At 57.0% G+C, this 20,299-nt stretch overlaps 1 protein-coding gene across 2 annotated transcripts in view; it reads left to right on the top strand.

The window, feature by feature from the left end:
* BRD3 (bromodomain containing 3) overlaps positions 1–15,496 on the top strand; it is a 31,948-nt gene extending 16,452 nt beyond the window's left edge. For both annotated transcript variants that reach the window (XM_081065864.1, XM_081065865.1), the window contains exons 6-12: positions 1,820–2,191; positions 4,345–4,473; positions 6,573–6,764; positions 7,977–8,206; positions 11,270–11,562; positions 12,613–12,741; positions 14,474–15,496. In XM_081065864.1, the coding sequence (XP_080921990.1) occupies positions 1,820–2,191; positions 4,345–4,473; positions 6,573–6,764; positions 7,977–8,206; positions 11,270–11,562; positions 12,613–12,741; positions 14,474–14,589 (1,461 nt within the window). In that variant the 3' untranslated portion in view covers positions 14,590–15,496. The remainder of the gene's footprint in view (positions 1–1,819; positions 2,192–4,344; positions 4,474–6,572; positions 6,765–7,976; positions 8,207–11,269; positions 11,563–12,612; positions 12,742–14,473) is intronic.
* The last annotated feature ends 4,803 nt before the right edge of the window (positions 15,497–20,299 follow it).

Genomic DNA, 20,299 nt, shown 5'->3' with positions numbered 1-20,299 from the left:
TTTGGTGCATGTGACTTTGGAGTGGTTCCCGCTGTGCCGGTGAGGTCTGGCCACATTCCTGAGGCTTGGGGAGCTGCAGGTCACACAGCTGGTGAGGGCAGGCTGCACTTGGACCCCAGCTTGAGTCTGGCCCTGAGGCCTGGCCTCTGCAGTGCACAGGCCCAGGTGGGGAAGGTGTGCGAGAGGAGGTGGGAGGGGTCCTGGCCCTCCCTGCCCACACCCGGAAATCGGAGGTTAGTGTGGGGAAGGCGGTGACCTGGCTGCGTCCCGAGGACCTGGCCCCTCGGTCACCTCCACCTGCACCTCGCATCCCTGCTAGCGTGAGAGCAGCACGTCCGTCTCCCCGCCCGCCTGGGAGGGACCGTCCTGGCCGGTCTGGGCTCAGAGTGCGTGCTCCCTGCCTGGTCCAGGGCTGGCGCGGACTGCCCAGTCTCCGGCGCTGCTCTGAGCGGGCCCCTGCGGGCACTGATGTGTACCATCTTCTCCGATTTGACCCTCACAGCACCCCCCTGGGGCAGGCAGTATTCCCCCATCTTACAGATGAGGAAGCAGGCGTCAGAGGGGTTAAATGGCTCCCCGCAGGTAACATGCCGCCTCTGTTGCTTTCCCCTCCCCCCGTGGCCTTCACTGCCTGCACTTGCGGGCGGCACCCGGCCAGGCTGCCCCACACGGCACCCGGCTGTTTTGGAGCATGTCCTGTTTCCTGTGGCCAGATGAGCCCCTGCGGCCGGGCCTCTGGCACGTGCTTGGCATCTCATTGGTGCCCATTAGTGTTTGTGGATAGCCGACTCATGCCCCTGCCAGCCTGGGGGTGGCGGGTTGGCTGGGGCAGCGACCCTGGTGGCGCTCTAGACAGCAGGACCCTGTGAGGCCATTGGCCCAGGTGCTTGTGGCTCCGAGGGGCTTCTGTGCCTGCCTGAGCTGCGACGCGGGGAGCCGGCTGAGCTTGTGTCGGGGACACACTGAGCCCTGGCTGCGGGATGTGGCCCACGTGCTGTGGGCCCTCGGGCCAGTTATTGTGCCTGGAGGGACCCCCAGGCCCGGGATACCCACGCATTAAACGTGCTCTCACTGGACACGTCCTGCGTGAGTGTCTGCCCTGGACACACCCACTGATCAACATTTGCTCCCTTTAAGAAGAGCTCTAGCTGGCTCCCACTGCCTTCTGGGTGAAGTCCAGACCCGCCTACTCACTCAGCTCCAGGCGTCCGTGGTCCCCAACCTGCTGCTGCTGCCTGCGTCCCCACCCGCATGCTCTTCCTGCCTCTCCCCTCGTCCTCCACTACAATTGTCCTCGGAGCGCCAGCTTTGAGGCCTTTGGGACTTCCCCGCTGGCCTTTAGAGCAGGGGATTCCTGTCTGCTGTCCCTGAGCCCGAGTTCCGCTTGGTGACAATCCGGTCATGGTGCCATCGGTCGTGCTTGTCTCCGGAGCCCTGGCGCGCCCGGCCTGGGGTGCTGGTTAGGTGCAGGTGAATTGCATGCTGCACCTCACACTGCTCAGGGGTGTCACGAGCCAGCCCTCCGGGCCCACGGAGCGCCGGGGGCAAAGGGAGAGAGCCCCCAGAGGGTGGCTCGCGGGAGGTTCCAAGTCCAGCCTCACCATTACCAGCTGTGTGACCTGGGGCCGGCGACGTGGCCCCTCTGAGCCTCGGTGTGCTCTGTACCGCGGGGGCAGCTGGGGGCTGACGCGCCCATGCATGGCATCGCTTCGCTCGGTGCCCGGCGGGTAGTCAGCGCTCCAGAAGCGCAGTGGTGACCATTCACTTGCTGGCGGTCGGGCTTTGTTGCTGGTGCTCACCGGTGGTTTCGCTGTCACAGAAAAAGGGCGTGAAGCGGAAAGCAGACACGACCACGCCCACGACATCCGCCATCACCGCGAGCCGCAGCGAGTCGCCCCCGCCCCTCTCGGACCCCAAGCAGGCCAAGGTGGTGGCGCGGCGGGAGAGCGGCGGCCGCCCCATCAAGCCGCCCAAGAAGGATCTGGAGGATGGCGAGGTGCCCCAGCACGCGGGCAAGAAGGGCAAGCTGTCGGAGCACCTGCGGCACTGCGAGAGCATCCTGAAGGAGATGCTGTCCAAGAAGCACGCGGCCTACGCCTGGCCCTTCTACAAGCCCGTGGACGCCGAGGCCCTGGAGCTGCACGACTACCACGACATCATCAAGCACCCCATGGACCTCAGCACCGTCAAGGTACCGGCGGGGGCCCGCCCCGCCCTCCCTGTCTGGCCGTCCCGGCCCCTGGCCCGGCTGCCGGCGCTGCCCACGTCCTGAGGGTCCGGCTCCCCGGGGCTGGGCGAGTGCCCGGCCTCCTGGGCCCCCGCCACCCCGAGGGGAGGAAGGTGTGTTCTTGCTCCTTGGTGGCGGAACCTGCAGCCTCGCTGGCACCTCGGCCCTGGAACGCAGTTTCATTGCTTTCCTTATGTCTCCCACTCGGGAGCATTTGCAGGTGTCTGTAACATTAGGCAAGGAGGCCCTTTCAGGTGACCCGGGCCCTCACCAGAGAGGGCCCAAGCTCCCGCTGCCCATGCAGGGGTCTTCCTGTGCCACGGGGCTCCGTCCCAGGCTTGTCCGTAGGTTTTGCTCCAGGTCAGAGCAAGGCTTGTGTCAGGTTGGGTGCAGTGGCACCCTGAGGGCAGCAGACTGGGCTGGGGTTACCTCGCAAGGGGTCTTCGCTGAGTGTGCACAGGAACATTCCTGAGCCCCTGCCCAGCGTGGGCCCCTGCCCTCCATCAGGGAGAGAGCTCCGAGCCAGTCGGGTTTTGGTGTGTGACGTCCTGAGGACTGGCCCTGGCAGGTGGCCGTATGTCGCCCAGCTCCTCTGTGAGCTGCCCTTGTGGCCTTGGAAAGCCCCTCCCCAAGAAGAGGTAGTTCTTTCTTTCTATCGGGGGGGGGGGGCCTAGGCTGGTCTCTCATTCTGCCTCGTTCCCCAGTGACGCCGGCCTGTGGCGGACTCTCCTCATGGCAGCCTTCTCAGGGCAGTGGTGCTGGGTGTGGGTGCTTGATGTGCCGGCTCCAGTCGGCAGGCCCGGCTGGGTGACCAAGCAGCTTCCCCACGCTCTCTGAGCCTTTCCCTGACCTGCGAGGGCAGGGCGCCTGCTTCCTTGGCCACGGCCACCGTCAGTGTTGCGGCAGCCCTGCCCCTCATGGGAGCCCAGTGATGGACACTACCTTTGTGAAGGCCTTTTCTACCCATGAGAGTAAAGCACGCCTAGAAAATTCAGACACAGCAGAGGCAGGTGGAGAGTGGGCCTCAGCCCTCTGCCGCTGCGTCTTCCCACTGATACTTCCTGGGAACAGTCTGGTTTCATCCCCCTGGGTTAGCCCCCGGCTCTGGCTGGCTGCTCTTTCTCGGCGGGTTTTGATTGTGGGGGCAGCATACGCTCCCAGGTGCACCATCTCTGAGGCGCCTTCGCCCTGGTGGGGCGTGTGGGGTCCTGGCTCTGGGCGACGGCCCTCAGCCCCAGGCCGGGCTGTGCAGCCATCTCATGGTCCCCACACAAGGCCCATGTCGTCCTCTGAGAGCAGGCTTGGCCTGGACCTCGGGAGAGTGGGACATGCAGGGACTCAGTCTTGCAGAAAGGGGAGCGTTCTCATAGCTTTGCTGTCTACAGGGGGCCCTGCGGCTGGAGCGGTGGTGGCCCTGCCCAGAGCCAGGGCTGGAGTCCCGGCCTTCGGCCTTTAGGTCTTGAGCTGAGCTGTCAGAGCTAATGTCCCCAGGAAAGGGTCATTGTTCACAGCAGTGACGTGCCCCGTGCCCTGCTTAACCCCCAGATCATTCTTAGGTGCCACCTTGCGGCGTCCCTCACTGGTCATGCTTCTGGCCTCTGTGTGCTATGTACCTGTTGTCTCGCGTCCCCCCACTTTCACTCTGGGGTGCCCGGGGCAGTCGGCTGCTTCTGTGCGGGGTGGGCTGGCTGACAGCACTTGGGTTGTCATAGAAAGTTAAGCGGCTCATTCCTTGAGCCAAGTAGAGCCCCGGAGTTGGTGGAGCCCCTTCCCTGGAAGCTGTTCGTCCCCCTGGAGCCCTTCTATCAGGAACTTTGCAATGTCAGAAATTCCCCCATGTGTACAGCTGGAAGCCTTGGGAAAGGAAGGGGTTAGGTGGTGGCTGCAGGAGCCCGGCTTCTTGTCCGGCACCTTTCCTTCCCCCCAGGGCCTCTCAGGCCCTCCCCTCCCAGCCCCCGAGCCCCCCTTCCTACCTCTCTCTGGCCTCCAGTGTATGAAGTCTTGGGGTGGGGGACTGGTGGTGGACGTGCGGAGGGTCCCACGTCCACGTGAGTGGGTCTGGCTGAGACTGGGACGCTGGGTGGTACCTCTCACGTCCTGTGACTTGTGTGTTACAGAAGAAGATGGATAGCCGCGAGTACCCAGACGCACAGGGCTTTGCCGCTGACATCCGGTTAATGTTTTCCAACTGTTACAAGTACAACCCGCCGGACCACGAGGTGGTGGCCATGGCCAGGAAGCTGCAGGTAACCCGACGCACTGTCGGGGCAGGGGGTGGCGGGGGGGGCAGATCAGCAGCTCAGGGCCGGCTCCTAGGAGAGATACCGGGAGCCCATGGGGAGCCTTGGCCACAACCCGTTTCTTCTGATGGTGGCCCAGTGCTTCCCGGGACTTGGTGGCAAGCAGGCCTCTGTTTTCCAGGAGCTGCAGTCTCAGGTGGGGGTGGGCAGCGAGCAGGCTGAGGTACAGGGAACACGACCCCCGGGCCAGTGCACATTCTAGCCAACAGAGAGGAAGGGAGGGCCGGTGTCCAGTCTACTGCAGCCTTACTGACTGAAGGTTCCGGGGAGTCCCTGCCGAGTGTGGGGATGGGGGGCTGTGTCCTGAGCCCGTCAGGGAGGCCGGTGGATGTTGTATCAGATGACAGTGGCCTGTGTAGACTGTGTACTCCCGACAGTGGGAGCAGCCAGCTGGCATGTAGGAGGAAATGGGAGCTGTCGGAAGTTCCGTGTGGCTGTCCGTGCGGGACTTGGTGCTCACGCTCACCAGCCTCACACGTGGACGAATGCGCGGTGTGCATGATTTCCCGCCAGTCTAGCTGCTGCCCATGGGTTCTGTGCACGTTACTACACAGGGTCCATTCCCATTTCTCTTCATGATTGGATCCTGCTGTTTTTGTAGGTAATAGCACCGATGTTTTAAATACTATGTAATCAGAGGAAAGAATAAAAATTGTGGCTCTCTCTCCTTTTCTAGTAGTTCTTTTTATAGGACCCAGGATGTTTGCTCTGTAAGACATTTCTCGTCCCTTGCTCAGAACCCTTTTGAAAACCCTGTGAAGGGACTCCAGGTGTCACTCACAATCACCCGGCTCCAGACGAGGGACGAGCCTGCTTTCAGGCTGCTGGGTCCTGCTGTTCCTTCCTTCCTCCCACCTGTGGGCTCTGTCCTCGCCTTTCCCCGTCTGGTGCTGCCTGCCTGGCCCTCTGTGTACTGGCTCCCATGGAGGACATGGCAGAGGGGTCCTGTAGGTCCCAGCATGCCCAGAGGAAGCTGCCAGGACCCACGGTTTTATACCGAGACCATGTCACTGTGTCTTGAAGTCAAAAGACTCTGCGGAACCCCACACTGTCATTGCTCAGTTACGTGGCGCTGGCAGCCCCCAGAGTGTGAGCAGAGCCAAGGCCAGCGGCTCTGGTTTGGTTCCTCCCAAACCTGGACGGCCTCAGAGACTGAGCCTCTTAACCGCCATGACTGCTTAGTAATCACACAGTTCATGTGGAAGCTGAGCCTTGGGGTTAGAACCCAACGTGGAAGCAGCTACTGTAAACGCCCCCCGAGGCCGTGTGCCGAGCACCGGCCAGATCATGGCTCTGTGTGTCTGTGCCTTTGAGGACACCGTCACCGGGAGGAGAGTATGGGGACCAGAACCCAGAGTGGGCTCGTTAGTGGAGTCGCAGCTTCTAGTGTAAACCGGGGTACATTCAGACATCCGGACTTGGCAAAGCGAAGTCTCCCCACGTGGCCGCTCATCCTGTCTGACACAAACCTGGGCTGCCGGGGAGAGGGGGCCGTCGCTGACGGAGCTCATCCTGCATAGCAGCTGCAAGGGGCTTTCCAAAGCCAGTTTTAATAGGACCAGACTTTTGTCCCTTTTGAGCCAACTTTTGGACCCAAGTTGCAGTGAGACATGATGCTTCCGTACTGTCACAGGGTAAAGAAACGGGGAAATGCAGACTGTCTCCCAGAGCCCATGGCTGGGCGACCCCATAAAGGGTCAGAACTCAAAGGAAGGCACTCCCGCTGTTTGGTAGTAGGGCCTGGCACCGGCAGGCGGAAAGGATACAGAATTCTGCACAAGGCTTGTGTGCTTGTGAGGGGAGCTTGCGGGCCACTTCCCAGAGGGCTGCCTCTGTGGCTACTGTCCCCATGTCCCCTGCCCTTGGACCTGCACTCGGTACCTGGAGAGGAGGGGGGAGCAGGCTGGCCCCAGTGTCCCTGCAGGGCTGACCTTCCACGCGGCCGCAGCTGTAGCTCCACGGGCATCTCAGGGACACTGGGGGCCCACTCCGGGGGGCTGCCCTGGTGGCGTCCAGGACTTCAGGAGGCCCTTCCTCTCCCGTAGGACGTGTTTGAGATGCGGTTCGCCAAGATGCCGGATGAGCCTGCCGAGGCGCCCACACTGCCCGCTCCCGCGGCCCCGGTGGTGAGCAAGGGCGCGGAGAGCAGCCGCAGCAGCCAGGAGAGCTCCTCGGAGTCGGGCAGCTCGGACTCGGAGGAGGAGCGGGCCACCAGGCTGGCAGAGCTGCAGGAGCAGGTGAGCCTTGCTCGTGGCCTGGCCCCTTCCCTGCAGGCTTGCTGGGCGGGGACCCAGGCAGGTGTCGGCTCCGAGGGCTCCGGGGCCACGCCATGTTCCCAGAGCCCCACTGGGCCCTGGGTGCCTCCGCTACCCCAGAAAGGTCTGGGAGGGAGGCCGTGTCAGAAGCCACGTGCTGTGGTCCCCACCGCCTGTTGCAGGCTCCCGCGGGAACGAGGCGGTCTAGCCCTGGCCTGTGACCGACCCCCCAACCCCTGCTGCGCTCTCCTCATTTGTAAAGTGGGGCTGATGTTCCTTCCTCTTGGAGTTGTTTTGACAGAATTGAGAAAAATGTACACGTTTTCCCGAGTGTCTGGCAGCCAACAGGTGCTTCATTTCTGGGGCCTCTGGCAGGAGAAGGGGGAGCAGAAGTGGCCTTGAGGGGCGGGGGGAGGCGCTTGACTTTGGCCTGATCCTCATTAAAGATGACAAGATGACACCGCAGGAAGACGGCCCTGAGTGCCACTGCGGCTAGGGTCCCTCCCACGCCACGCGTGTGGCCCGACACATGTAGGGCGTCTCAGCCCCTGCAGCTGTTAGCGGCTGGAGACGTGTTTTCCTCACCCGCTCGGTGTAGTTCATGGCAGCCCCTGGTGCCCCGGGGAGGGTGGGGGCAGGCTGCTGAAGCCGGAAGTACGTGGAGCACTTGGCACACTGCCAAGCACATGTCAGCCCTGGGTAGATGGTGGCTGCTGCCACTGGGCCATTTTAGTCCCATGGACCTGCTGCGTCATGTCCAAACAGCTGCTGAAGGGCTCCTCTGTGCAGACGTTTAAGCCTCTGTCTAGAGTCTTCCTCACCTGGAAGTAAAAACTAATAAGAAAAATGTTAGCTACCACTTGTCAAGTCCGTACTGTGCCAGCTGCCTGGGCTAAGCGTTTCACCAGGCTGCCCTTGTTGCCCTCCGAGCACCTGGGAGCCTTCTCTGCAGTTTACCCAAGGAGCCCGAGGCCCAGCAGGCCCAGCCGCTGGCCAGCGGCCACAGGGGTCGTGGGGGCAGAGTACGGCTCCTGCACCTGCTGGCCCCCCGAGGCGGGCTTTGGCCCAGGTGCCCCCGCCTCACCGCCCTGCACAGTGGAGGCAGCTCCGAGGGCACTCCAGCCCCCTCACCTCGCCCGTGGTCCCCTTGGCCCAGCCCTGGGGGGCCCTGCTCAGCCTCCTGCTCTCTTCCAGCTGAAGGCCGTGCATGAGCAGCTGGCCGCCCTGTCTCAGGCCCCCGTGAACAAGCCAAAGAGGAAGAAAGAGAAGAAGGAGAAGGAGAAGAAGAAGAAGGACAGGGAGAAGGAGAGGCACAAGGTCAAGTCCGAGGAGGAGAAGAAGGCCAAAGTGGCCCCGCCCGCCAAGCAGGCCCAGCAGAAGAAGGCCCCCACCAAGAAGGCCAACAGCACGACTGTGGCCAGCAGGTGGGCCCAGTGCCATGGGCGCTCCTCGTGGCGGGAGGGGTGAGGATGTGGGGCCGGCGCCTTGGCTGCACGTCCTGGTGACTCAGAGACAGGGCTGTCACATGGAAAACAGGCTGCGGGGTTAGGGCTCCTTTCCCATTCGCCTTGTGGGGAGACCAGGGAGATGATGGGCTCTCGAGGGCGCTGCTCAGCTGTCCCCGGGGCTGGGCTCCATCAAGGCTTTGGTGTAGTCACGCTGCCTGGCAGGGACCTCAGCATCTGGAGGCTTTAATCTAGGCCCAAGAGTTTACTTTGGGGACATTGGGTTTGGTGACCTGGGCTCTTAGTAGTCCACTCCCGGCTCGCCTGGTAGGCACAGGTTTGCCATGGCACACATTCAGCTCCATGGTCCATCCACAATGGCCAGGGTGCCCTGGGAAATACCTGTCGCAGACAAGCAGGGACGACAGTGGGAAGCGAGGTTGGTGGGCAGGGTGCTTGGGGCCAGGAGCCTCTCCCGCGGGCAGGGTAGAGGGAAGGCTTCCCGGAGGAGGGGGGGTAGCTGCACAGGAGTAAGCTCGGCAACAGAAGGTGGGGATCGGGTTATTAGGACAAGTTGGCACCACTGAGGAACAGAGGCCAGGTTGATAGAAGGTGGGTTGAGGCAGCTGAGGTTGGCTGGCTTTGTGGAGGTGTTTGCATTTTATTCTCTGAGCAGATGAAAGGGAGTCATGAAACGATTAAAAGGGGTCAGGTTCCAGCCTCTTAGTGGGAGCAAGGATGGAAGAGAGGCTGTCCCTTTGGAGGCTACTGTGGTTCCATAGGCCAGCAGGTTGGTGTGGCCGTGGAGGGGCAGCCGGATGCTGTGAGGTCTGTTTGGGAGGCAGACGGGACAGGCCTTGGTGCCTGGAAGTGGGAGGAGCGGGGCGTGCGGCACCAAGGGCTGGGCCTTCGGCGGCTGGGTGGGCAGTGGTGCCGGTGAGCAGGGCGATAGGAAAGGGCAGGGGTTTTCTCCTCCCTCCAGCTCTTCCTTTCGGAGGCGGGGCAGAGTCAGGTTTTCTTGTCCTGTCTCTGTCTGCTTCTGGTATCGTTATAAGGCTGGACTCAAAAAATGAGTTGGGAAGTGTTCCTCATGTTCCATTTTCTGGGTAGATTTGTACAATTGGTATTAATTCTTAAATGTTTGGTAGAATTCACAACTGAAACGATCTGGGCCGAGAGTTTTCATTGTTGGAAGATTTTTAACCATGCATTCGATTCTTTTAATAGCCATAGGACTAGTCAGGTTATCAGTTTCTTCTTGAGTGAAGTTTGGGGGTTTGTGCCTTTCAACACGTTGCTCCTAAATTGTGGAATTGACAGGCAGAGGTATGTTTGTAATGTTCCCTTATTCTCAACGGTTGTAGGACCTGTAGTGATGTGTCCTTTATTTCATTCCTAATATGGTGTCTTTTTCTTGGTGAATCTGGGGAGAGATTGATCCATTTTATTGGTCATTCCAAGATCCAGCATTTGATTTCATTGGTTTTCCTCTGTTTTCAGGTTTTTTTCCTTTTTGATCTTATTTTTACTATTTCCTTTGGCTTGCTTTGGACTAAATTTGCTCTCCTTTTTCTAGCTGCTTAAAGTAGAACCTTAGAGCGTTGATTTGAGACCTTTCTAATACAAGTGTTTAATGCTCTATGTTTCCATCTAAATAAATGCTGCCTTAACCGTACCCCACAAATTTGATATGTTATGATGTCAGTTAGTTCAAAATAGATCTTTTAATTTCCTTTCAGACTTTCTCTTTGACCATGGGTTCTTTAGAAGGGTGTTGTCTAATTTCTAAATATTTGGGGATTTTTCTAGATATTTTCAGTTATTGATTTCTACTTTAATTCTATTGGGGTCAGAGATCACCACTTTTAAATTTAAGGTTTGTTTTATGGCCCAGAAAATGGTCTGTCTTGGTGAATGTTCCATTGTACTTGGAAAGAAAGTATATTCTCCTGCTGTTGGGTGGCGTGTTGTGTAAATGTCAGTTTGGGGGAAAAAAGCACAGAAAATTAAAACCCCAGACAGATAAAAACATGTCAGTTAGGTTGATTTGGTTGATAATGTTTGGAGTCTTCTCTATTCTTGCTGATTTGTTTTTTTAATTACCAAGAAGAAATTATTGAATTCTCCAACTATAAGTGTGGATTTTTCTATTTTCCCTTTAGTTCTATTGGTTTTTGCTTCATGTAGTTTGAAGCCTGGTTTTTAGATGCACGTACATTTAAGATTGTGATGTTTTGCTCAGTTGACTGTATTATTATGCAGTGTCCCTCTTTTTCCTGATAACAGTCCTTTTTCTGAAGTTACTTTGTCTAAATTAATATTGCTACTGCAACTTGCTTCTGATTAGTGTTTGCACAGTCGATTGTTTTCCTCCATCGTTTTACTTTTAACCTACTTCTCATCATATTTAAAGTGGGATTTGTGTAGACAGCCTATAAGTTGTTTCTTGTTTCTTATTCAACCGAATCATCTCTTTCTTTTAACTGGTGTGTTCAGGCCATTTCGTATTTAATGTAATTATTGATACAGGTGGGTTTTGGTTTACCAGTTCATTTCTGTTTTGTCTGTCCTGTTTTTATTCCTTTGTCCCCTTGCCTGCCTTCTTTTGGATTATTTGAAACGGAATCCGTTTTTGACCTGTTGACTTAGAGGTGCCTGTGGGGCATTGAGGGGAGCCACCACTACAGCTGTTTCCTAACTGAGGGCCAGAACCCCCCAGCTTGGAGCAGCCTCTGCTCTGACCTCTGGAGCAGGGTCTCCCACATCCCTGCGGACATACAGGCAGTCAGCCTGGCTTCTCCGCCTGGGGCACCACTTTGGGCATGCCCTTTGGTAAGAGAGCCTGGTCCTGGAGAGGAAGGGGGCGAAACAGCACGGGGAGCTGCAGGGGACGGGGCTCCTCAGGGCCAGGAGTACCAGGGGACGGGCTCCTCGGGCTCAATGGGGACATGGGACGGGCTCCACGATGGGGGGTGGGGCGAAGGGACAGGGACGCCATGGGTCGACGTCGGTCACTGCAACGCTCATTGCCTTGTGCCGCAGACAGCCGAAGAAGGGTGGCAAGCAGGCGTCGGCCTCCTACGACTCGGAGGAAGAAGAGGAGGGGCTGCCCATGAGCTACGACGAGAAGCGCCAGCTGAGCCTGGACATCAACCGGCTGCCCGGGGAGAAGCTGGGCCGCGTGGTGCACATAATCCAGTCCCGGGAGCCCTCGCTCAGGGACTCCAACCCCGACGAGATCGAGATCGACTTTGAGACTCTGAAGCCCACCACGTTGCGGGAACTAGAGAGATACGTCAAGTCTTGTTTACAGAAAAAGCAGAGGAAGCCGTTGTGTAAGTTGGGGGGGTGGAGTGCAGCCCTCGCAGCCCCCCTGCCCTCTGCCTTCCCTCCTCATCCTCCTTCAGTCCCGGGGCGCAGAGCCAGGCTGCCCGTCGCCCCTTTTCCACCTGTCTGCTTGGCCGGCGGCAGAGGGCTCAGCTGAGACCCGGCCGCTGCCCCACCCCAGCCAGGTGGGCAGGCAGGACCCCTGGGCCTTCCCCCAGACCTCCACTCACTCAAGTGCCAGTTAAGGTCCTCGCCACTGTCTTTCCTGAGTCTGCAGTTGCGCCCTGGGCTGCGGCTGACTTCTGATGGTCCCCTGCCAGGGTACACGCGTTCCCTGCTGAGTGGGGTCGAAGGTCCAGAGCCTCCTAAGCACAGATGCTGGCACTGGCCCAGGCTCGGGATTGGGAACCAGGGTCCTGGGAAGTGAGGAAGGGCAGGTCCAAGACAGTTCTGGGTGGCAGAATAGGCCCGCGGCCAAGGAGCACCCAGGGCGCCTGAGCCGATGTGTGGCCCTTTGGGGTGCTTGGTCCTCACTCGCTCTGAGGGGGCAGCTGCCTTCTCCTGGATGGAGTGCCTTGTGACCCTGTGCAGTCATGGTACATTTGACCCTCGGTAAAGTCACCATGGCCTCAGGTGGTGGCACAGGCATGCCAGGTGGTAGACCAGCTCTGCTGCTGGCCAAGGGATTGCCAGTCCACAGCAAAGGAGAACCATGGATAACAGGGTCAGGGTTTGAAGTCGCGGCTCTGCCCTTCACCAGGGAGTGTCACCAAGCCACACATGTTCTGTCTGGAGTGGGAATGGTCTGCCCCACCTCAGGGGATTTGTGAGTTAAAGGCTGCATAAGATGAACGCTTAGGACATGCAGGTGGGGATTCCGTAATGTCCCGGCACTTTTCCCCTCAGGGAACTTGGTGTCAGCCCTGGAGGGCCAGGTGGGGGTTGTGAATCCCCAGGAGGCCAGGTGGCCCAGGGGCTCAAGAAGCGGGGGCTGGCCACCCGTCCCTCCTGCGCTGCCCACCTGCCCCACTCCGTCTCAGCTCCCGGTTCTTTCACAGCGACAAGCGGGAAGAAGCAGGCGGCCAAGTCGAAGGAGGAGTTAGCTCAGGAAAAGAAGAAGGAGTTGGAGAAGCGGCTGCAGGACGTCAGCGGGCAGCTGAGCAACAACAAGAAGCCCGCCAAGAAAGGTACCTGTCTGTGGGCCGAGCTGCTCCCAGGGCGTGGGGTCCCTGGCCGCCCCCACTGTAGCTCTGTCCAGAGTGGGGAGGGCCGAGGTGGACAGTGGGCGGCAGACCCTGGCTTGAGTGTGGCTCTACCACTTAATGAGCCGCGTTTCCTTAGATGGGGCTTCTGAACTCCTGAGACCCCGACTTGCTTATCTGTAAACTGGGGACACAGACCCAGCCCTGCAGGGAGGTGTGTGAAAGGTGCCACTTTCCACTTACCTTTGGAAGGGCGCAGCTGTGGTGTTTGGGGGCTGGACCCCAGAGCTTGGGGGATGGCAGTCTGGCCTCGAGCCTCTCAGCCAGCTCTTTGGTTTTCCCCAGCTAGTGACAGCAGTCCCCAGCATGTTAACGGTATCACAGGGCGGAGACTGGCTCCCAGCCCCCAAGCTTTGTGCTCTGTGCGTGCCAGGGTCTTGTTTTAGGTGAGCAAGTGTTTGATTCCTCGTCTCCTTTCTCTGGAGTCTGCACGAAAGGGCAAATACCTTTTTCCGGGCCCAGGGACAGTGGGGCCCAGGTGATGGTGGCCAGAGTTGGGGGTCCCATCTGGATGACCCTGCAGCAGCCGACGCTATAGCCTTGCCAGGTCCTGCTTGCTTGCCCAGTGCTGAGACGAGGCTTGGAGCCCTGCCCATGCCCACCGAAGGCTGGGAGGGTCCCCTTGGAAGGGCAGAGTAGGTGGCTCATTTCTACCGCCTGACGCCACGTGACTGATGGGTACCTTCATACCCTCAGCCCCCACTCACTTCCCGCCCGTTCCTCTTAGCAGATGGCCTTCATTTTTACCCCATCTCTAGCATATTTAGAGAGCTCTGTTGACCTGTGAGCGTTTGTGCTCCCAACACTTCTGACACCAAGTGTGTGGATTTTCCCGCCAGTTCTCTTATCTCCGACCCCAGCTGGGTGTCCGGCAGTTCGGTTCATTGCTGGCCCCATAGGCTAGGGGCTCGGTCCCACAGCCTGCCCCCACCTGACTCTAGGCACCTCTGACTGACGGGCTACACATCGGGGGTCCCCGCGACCCCCTCCTTAGGCTCGGGAGTCTGCTACAACAGCTCACAGAACCCAGGAGGGCGTGGTAGTCCCTTTAAGGTTCAATTTATCAAGGATGTGACTCAGGAACAGCCCGGAAGGGAGAGGCGCACGGGCCAGGTGTGGGGCGTGGAGCTTCCGGCAGCCTCCCTCCCTGCACCTCTATGTCTTCTCCAGCCCAGAAGTCCTGCAAAGCGAGTTTTCTAGAGGGGTCATGTGCAGTGCCCTCCCCTCCTCGGACATGGGCGGGGGCTGAGTTCTCACCTCCTAGTCGCTCTGTCTCCCCGGTGACCGGCCCCTTCCTGTGGCTCTCGGGGGGGCCCAGCACCTGTCACTCGTCAGCATAAACTCGCCCAGGTGGGAGCCACAGGGTGTCCTTAGAAATCACAAACGACCATTCAGGAAATTCCAAGGGTTTTAGGAGCTGTGCTGGCAGAGAACCAGGACAGACCAGTTAATCTCTTACAATACCAACGCCTCCTGAGCGCATTCACGTATTTCAGTACTTACTACGTGACCGGGTCAGGAAGTGGTGGGTCATGGCAGGTAGTGAAGTGATGTGAAGCCCGTGTGTGTTCTGGAAAGGCTGAGCGGATGCAGGCGTCGGCCAGCGCGCGTCGGGGTGCGTGGGGCTGAGCGCCTCTCACCTGTCCGTCTCCCTCAGATAAGGCAGGCGCGGCGCCCGCGGGAGGGCCCTCCCGGCTCAGCAGCAGCAGCTCGTCCGAGTCCGGGAGCACCAGCTCCAGCGGATCCAGTTCCGATAGCAGCGACTCGGAATAGCCTCACACGTGCCGGACAGAAGCCCTCCGGTGGCCGTCGCACACGCCGGCCTCTGCAGCGGCCCCTGCCATGGTTACTAACTGCTTCTGTTCCACTGTGTGCAGACTTCTCTTTCATCCAGTGTTACGGTGTCTTCCCGTTTTTGCTTTACTAGGTCACAGGCCTTTTTTGTGTGTACACTAGACTTTATGAGGAGGTGTGAATCCGCACAAAGTCTTTTCTTCATAACCGAATTCAGTCGCTTGGAGATGACAACTTCAGATGCTAACCTGGTAACCGTAGAAAAACACGTAAGGCGTGCTCCAAAGGTTCCTGCAAAACCCCTTGTGTGTGCCCGGCCTGGTCTGTAGCTCCAGAAGGAATGTTTTCAAAGGAAATGTCTCTAAGATGGTACTGTATTTGGAAGCCGTTGGCTTTGCAAACAGGTGTCATCTTTGCCGCTTGGGCCCTGAGTTCGTACCCTCGTGTCCGAGGGCCAGCCTGTTTCAGCAGGGACTGAGGACGGACGCGCTTGCTGTGAGAACCGGCGCTGGGCTAAGCGAGCGCGGCCATCGGAGCTCCAGGCAGAGCTTTTGCGGGTTGGGGCAGGCGAGGGTGGGCGTGCGTGGCAGGGGGATGTTGAGTTTTTCTGGTCTTTGTGACCTCAGGAGCCCTGAGAGGGAACGCAGTGGCTGCGTGTGCCGTGTGCAGGTTTCCATACACTGAAACTTTTACCTCAAGTTAAAAAAAAAAAAAAAAATCAAAAAAATCAAAAGGAGACTTTTTTTGTAAGGTTCAGCAATTTTCTACGAAATCCAGCCCAATGTGTGTCCCCAACTTGTTAGCGCTGCCACACACCCCGGAATCATTTTCCCAAGTTCATGTATATACGAATACTTTATTTATTAACATCATTGGTCATTTTTTTAAAAAAAAACAAAAAAGGAAAAGAAAAACAAAACTGCAAAAGACATGCATTAAAAAAAAAAAAAAGAGATGCAGGCCTTTTCAGTGGTTTGGAGGAGAGCCCAGGTCCTGCGGAGGCGGTGGGCCTGCCCTCCAGGTGCTAGCTCCCGTCACCGTCACCGTCGCCGGCGCTCGGTCCCGTCTGTGTGCGCCCGCCCTTCTCCTGGGTTTCTTGGGGTTTTCGTTTTTGTTTTGTGTGTGTGTATGAAGTTTGGAGACTTACAGGTAGAGACAACTTCCAGCTGCAGCACATCCTGATTTTTCATTTTGGTTGTTTAGTTCTTTTGTATTCTCTTCTGGTCTCTTTAGGACTGTTTTAAAAGAAATCAATTTAGGGAACCCCAGTTATATAATACAAGCTTTGTAATCTGAGAGGAAAAAATGTATAGTAAATCTAAGTCTTGATTTTTAACTTTCTATTGTAAAAAAAAATAATAATAATATACAGAATTTAACAGAAAGTATGTTTTGGTTTTGTTTTTTCCAGAGGCCCCCATGTGGCCTTTGAGTGCAGGGATGTCCCTACACTGCCTGCCTAGGTCCTGAGCATTGTGGCCTCGGCCCAGACCCCCAGACCCCAGATGGGGCGCCCCCTCGCCTCCCGGCCCCCAGGGGACGGGCTGCAGGCTCGCTGCCCTTTGCAGTCTTCCAGCTGGCAGCAGTGGCCTGACGGGGCTCTTCCCGGCCTGGCTCCTCTCCCTGGGGGTGGAAGAGCCTCTGGCCTCAGGAGGGTTCCCTCCCTGAAGACTCCCCAGGGCTCCCTGCTCAAACATTTTCCATTTAGCACAGAAGTGACTGATGCATTGTCCCAGACATCCCTGTGACGACGTGATGGAACTGGGTGCCAGAGGCGGAGCGTGAGGGACCGGCCTCTGTCTGATGGGGAGTTCTCTCTGCCACACTCCTGGATGGATGGAGGGGCTAGGCAGCAGGACCCTCACAGGCGGCGAGTTTTAAAAATCGGGAAATCAATTCAGATTCCACCAGCCCTTACGGCTGTGGAGGACGCCAGTTGATGGATGTAGGACTCTGAGGAGGGACGGGAAGCGGAGTACCATTTTTCTTACTTCCGGTGATTCTGACACTTGCTGAGTTTTGAGCCAGTTTGTTAAACTTTTGATTAAGTTTTGTTTATAATAAAAATATAAATGGATTTTAAACTTGCCATTTTTTAAAGTTACCCTTGTTTTTCAAAGGTGTTTTTTAACTAAGTCTTTAGTGGAATATTTAAACGATGATTTCAAGGAATCAGTACGTGACATGTCAACAGGTCTTAAAGCAAAGCTCGTTGGCGAGATGCAACAAAGTGCACACCTGGGTAATGGGCAGACCCGGCAGGGGGTGTCTGGAGGCGCGTGGGGCTCCCGCGAAGGGCCTCCAACGATGGGGAGAGCAAAGCGTCACCTGTGAGCCGATCACCGAGGCTGACATCTGGCCCGAGCGCTTAGCGGCCCACTGGTTCTGTGCGGGACGTGGCTTCCCCGTCTGCTCCTTTCTCCAGAGCCACCGGCTTCCGGAGCTCAGAGGGCTGTCGCCATGCTGAGCAGTGCGGTTCACTGGTGCTGCCGCTTCTGAGGCTTTCTGTCCACACTTGCACATTAGGTTCTCTGCAGTTTGGGGGACACCTCCTCCACCCCTCAGCTCACCTGTGGGTGTCTGTTATTCCCGTTTCTCTGTACTGGGAAGACTGCAGTCGAACAAGCAGAGGGGCTCCAGCGCCAGGCACTGTAGGGTAGCTTTTCACATGCTTTTTTCAAGAGAAAAGGAGCGGCGTGTTAATAGGTTGGCCATGCGTAGGCAATGGCTTTGGAAACACTCTCCGTGCCCATGACCGTGCAGGCCAAGGGGGCAGGCTTGGGGAATGAACCGATCGATTCCAGAGAGCCGTGCTCATGCTGGGCAGGGTCATCTTGCTTACAAACTGTAAGATACGTTTTCTTTTTGTTTGTTTTTGTTCTTTTGCAATGTTCACATCTTTTATAGTCGTTTGGGGAAAACAGCACCCACGGTAAAGGATTTGTTACGTCAGTGTAGTGCTGCTCCTTGATACTGGCATAACACTTCCAGGAAGTTTTTCTTTTTTATATTTAAAATGTTACTTTTCTGTATGGTGTGCATGCAAGTTTACCGTAACTTTTCTTAAACTTTTTAGTGCCGTTTCTAGTATATTCCTGTAAATGTCAGTTACTGAAAATGAGTCCAATGTAAGTAGTTTTAGCTTGTTTATTGCAATGCTGGCCTCAACACAACAGAATAAAAATAGTAGAAAGTACTCTTTGATGTTTCTGGTAATCATGGACCCTTCTCCTGGGGCATTTATTTTGTTTTCATAATAAAAGCAAAAAAAAAAAAAAAAAAAAAAACAGAAAACAAGAGGTGCCTGTGTGCCTTTTCCTGTGCTTTTGGGGCGCGTCCTACCTCGTCTCATGCATGAAGATGCTGGGGAGCCGCTGAGCCCCTTCGGGTTCCCGCTCTCCCCTCGCTGGTGCAGACGAGCTGGGGAGCTCCTCTTCACGTTCTGTAGCTCTTGGACGGAAAACCCAAACCATCCGAAAGAAGATTTAGAAGGCTGCCTAAGTAGCTCCAGTCCTCAGCCCGGGCAGGGAGACACCGGGATTTAGGGGGCATCCTTTTTTGCCTAAGAGTTAAAATCCCCCTTCCCATTTTATCAGTTCTCCAGAACACCTGCCCTCTTCATACAAGTGCAGGTTCTACCAGCTGCCAGTCCACACTGTTCCTCCTCTCCAGGAAAACCCCTCCTGTGCCCCAGTCTGCACTCCGGTGCTTTCTGAGACTTCAGGCGTCACACACTTGGCCAACTGGCCCAACGGACATTTCCCTGAAAACACGTCAAACGGGCTATGCTCTGACGTGTCCGCTGCTCAGTGCAGAATCCGGCACCGAGAGGCTTCAGTGAATGAATGAGGCGTCACAAAAACCGAAGGTTCTGACACTTTAAAACAGTCATGGCTGTTGGAGCCAGGCCTTGACATCCCAGGAAAAGGTTCTCATTGGCCCAAGTCCTGGCCTGACGACATCCCCCCCTGCAGCTGCCACTGGGCACCCTCCCTGTGTTCGCTCGGCACATGTTACCTTTGTCCAGATTTAGCCCCCCTCTCATCTGGACCCACCTCCCCAAGGACGGGGACTGGGCTGTGTCCCAGGCTTCCTTCAGGCCGATGGTGTCTCCCTGAACTCGGCGCAGCCTAGTGCCAGCTGTCCCCTAAGTGATCCAGGGCTCAGCGTCCCACGTGCTGCTTCCAGGCCTGACCTGACCGCGACCCGTTCTCAGGTTAGTCTGCGGTGTGGTGAGCATGCGGCACAGGCATTCCAGATGCCTCTGAAGTTTGCTTCCCAAGCAGGAAGCACAGCCAAGATGCTGACAGACCTACCTGCCAGGTAACTGCAGTGTCAGGGCCCCCGGGCAGGCACGCCCTCACCCCAGAGGCCTCGTCCTGCCAATGGGACGGGCTTCTGTGCTCCACTCGGGGACCGCATGCCAGCCGAGGATGCCTCAGCAGGGACCAGGCCTCTGGCGAGCGGGAACGTGTGGGGGATGCAGTCTGGCCCCGCAGAGCCACTTCGAGGATGCCGTGGACTGGCTCGCACAGCTGCACAAAGGCACAGGACGTGCCGTGTACCTGGTGACAGCGAGGGCTCCTCTGCCCACCTGTGGCCACCCAGGACTGCTAGTCAGTCGGAGCACGATGGAAATGCCCAGTTTTGATTGACAGCTGAGTCAGAAAAACACTCGGAACAAGGTGCGCGGTGCTGCCCTCGGGAGGGCACCTTGATTTGCCTTCTGCATTTCTGGGTTGGGGTTTTTTTCAGCAAAAACTGAAAGCCGAGTTCAGATATTATGAACAAACATAGTAAGAAGAAGGAAGGAGAATCCTAAAGGATATTTATTATTTTAGAAAAGCACAACCAGCTATGACAAAGATACTCCTCCATTTGCATAGCCACAGAGACTAATTATGGTCCACGGCAAATCCTGTGAAAAGGACTCCTCAGAGCCTCCCACACTTGGGCCCCTGGCCTGGGCCGTCCTAATGACTGACCAGCATCAGACAGCTGCAAAGGGTGGGGAGCAGACGGGCTGAAAGGCTCTGGCAGTCGAGAACCTGCCTTTTCCAACCCCGTGATTGAATTTGAAACCCCTGTAAGCAACTGACGTGGAACTTGAAAGTAATTTTTGTTTTCCTTCATGTTTTTTGGATGCACTTGCCTGCAGTCCTCCACTATTTGGAAGTAAGTGTGGAGGCCACCACAGTGTACACACATGGTGGTCATTTTGGACTCAAAATGCAGGTGCCTCAAAACTCCCGTGGACATGCCGTTGACCATTTAAGTTATATCCATCCTGGTCCTATACGTGGATTTTCCACCACACACGCCTGTTTCTTCCCCTTTTTCTAGGTCTGACTTATTCTTCAGCAGGCACTAGTGACTACGGAAAACAACCCACAACACTCGAAAAGGTTGTAACCAGAGTACCCCTCTTGGCTGCTGTATTGGAAGCGTGCCAAGCAGATCGAGTGGTGCCCTGGCCTGGACAGTTAGAACGGACGTGACTCTGGGCCTACAGGTCGCACTGACGGTGACAGAGGCATTTCTGCCATTCCTGTGTTCTTACCCCACAGCTTGGTCTTCACGATCACTATTCAGTCTCCTGGGAAGGCCTAGGAATCCACAAGGAAAACCCACTGAAGGAAACGGGCCTGTTCTCACGGCTTGGCGCCTGACCCCGGTTTTCACACTGGAA

The sequence above is a fragment of the Rhinolophus hipposideros genome (genome assembly GCF_964194185.1).
Source record: "Rhinolophus hipposideros genome assembly, chromosome: 11".
Lineage (NCBI taxonomy): Eukaryota > Metazoa > Chordata > Mammalia > Chiroptera > Rhinolophidae > Rhinolophus > Rhinolophus hipposideros.
This window is presented reverse-complemented; position numbering and strand designations above follow the sequence as displayed.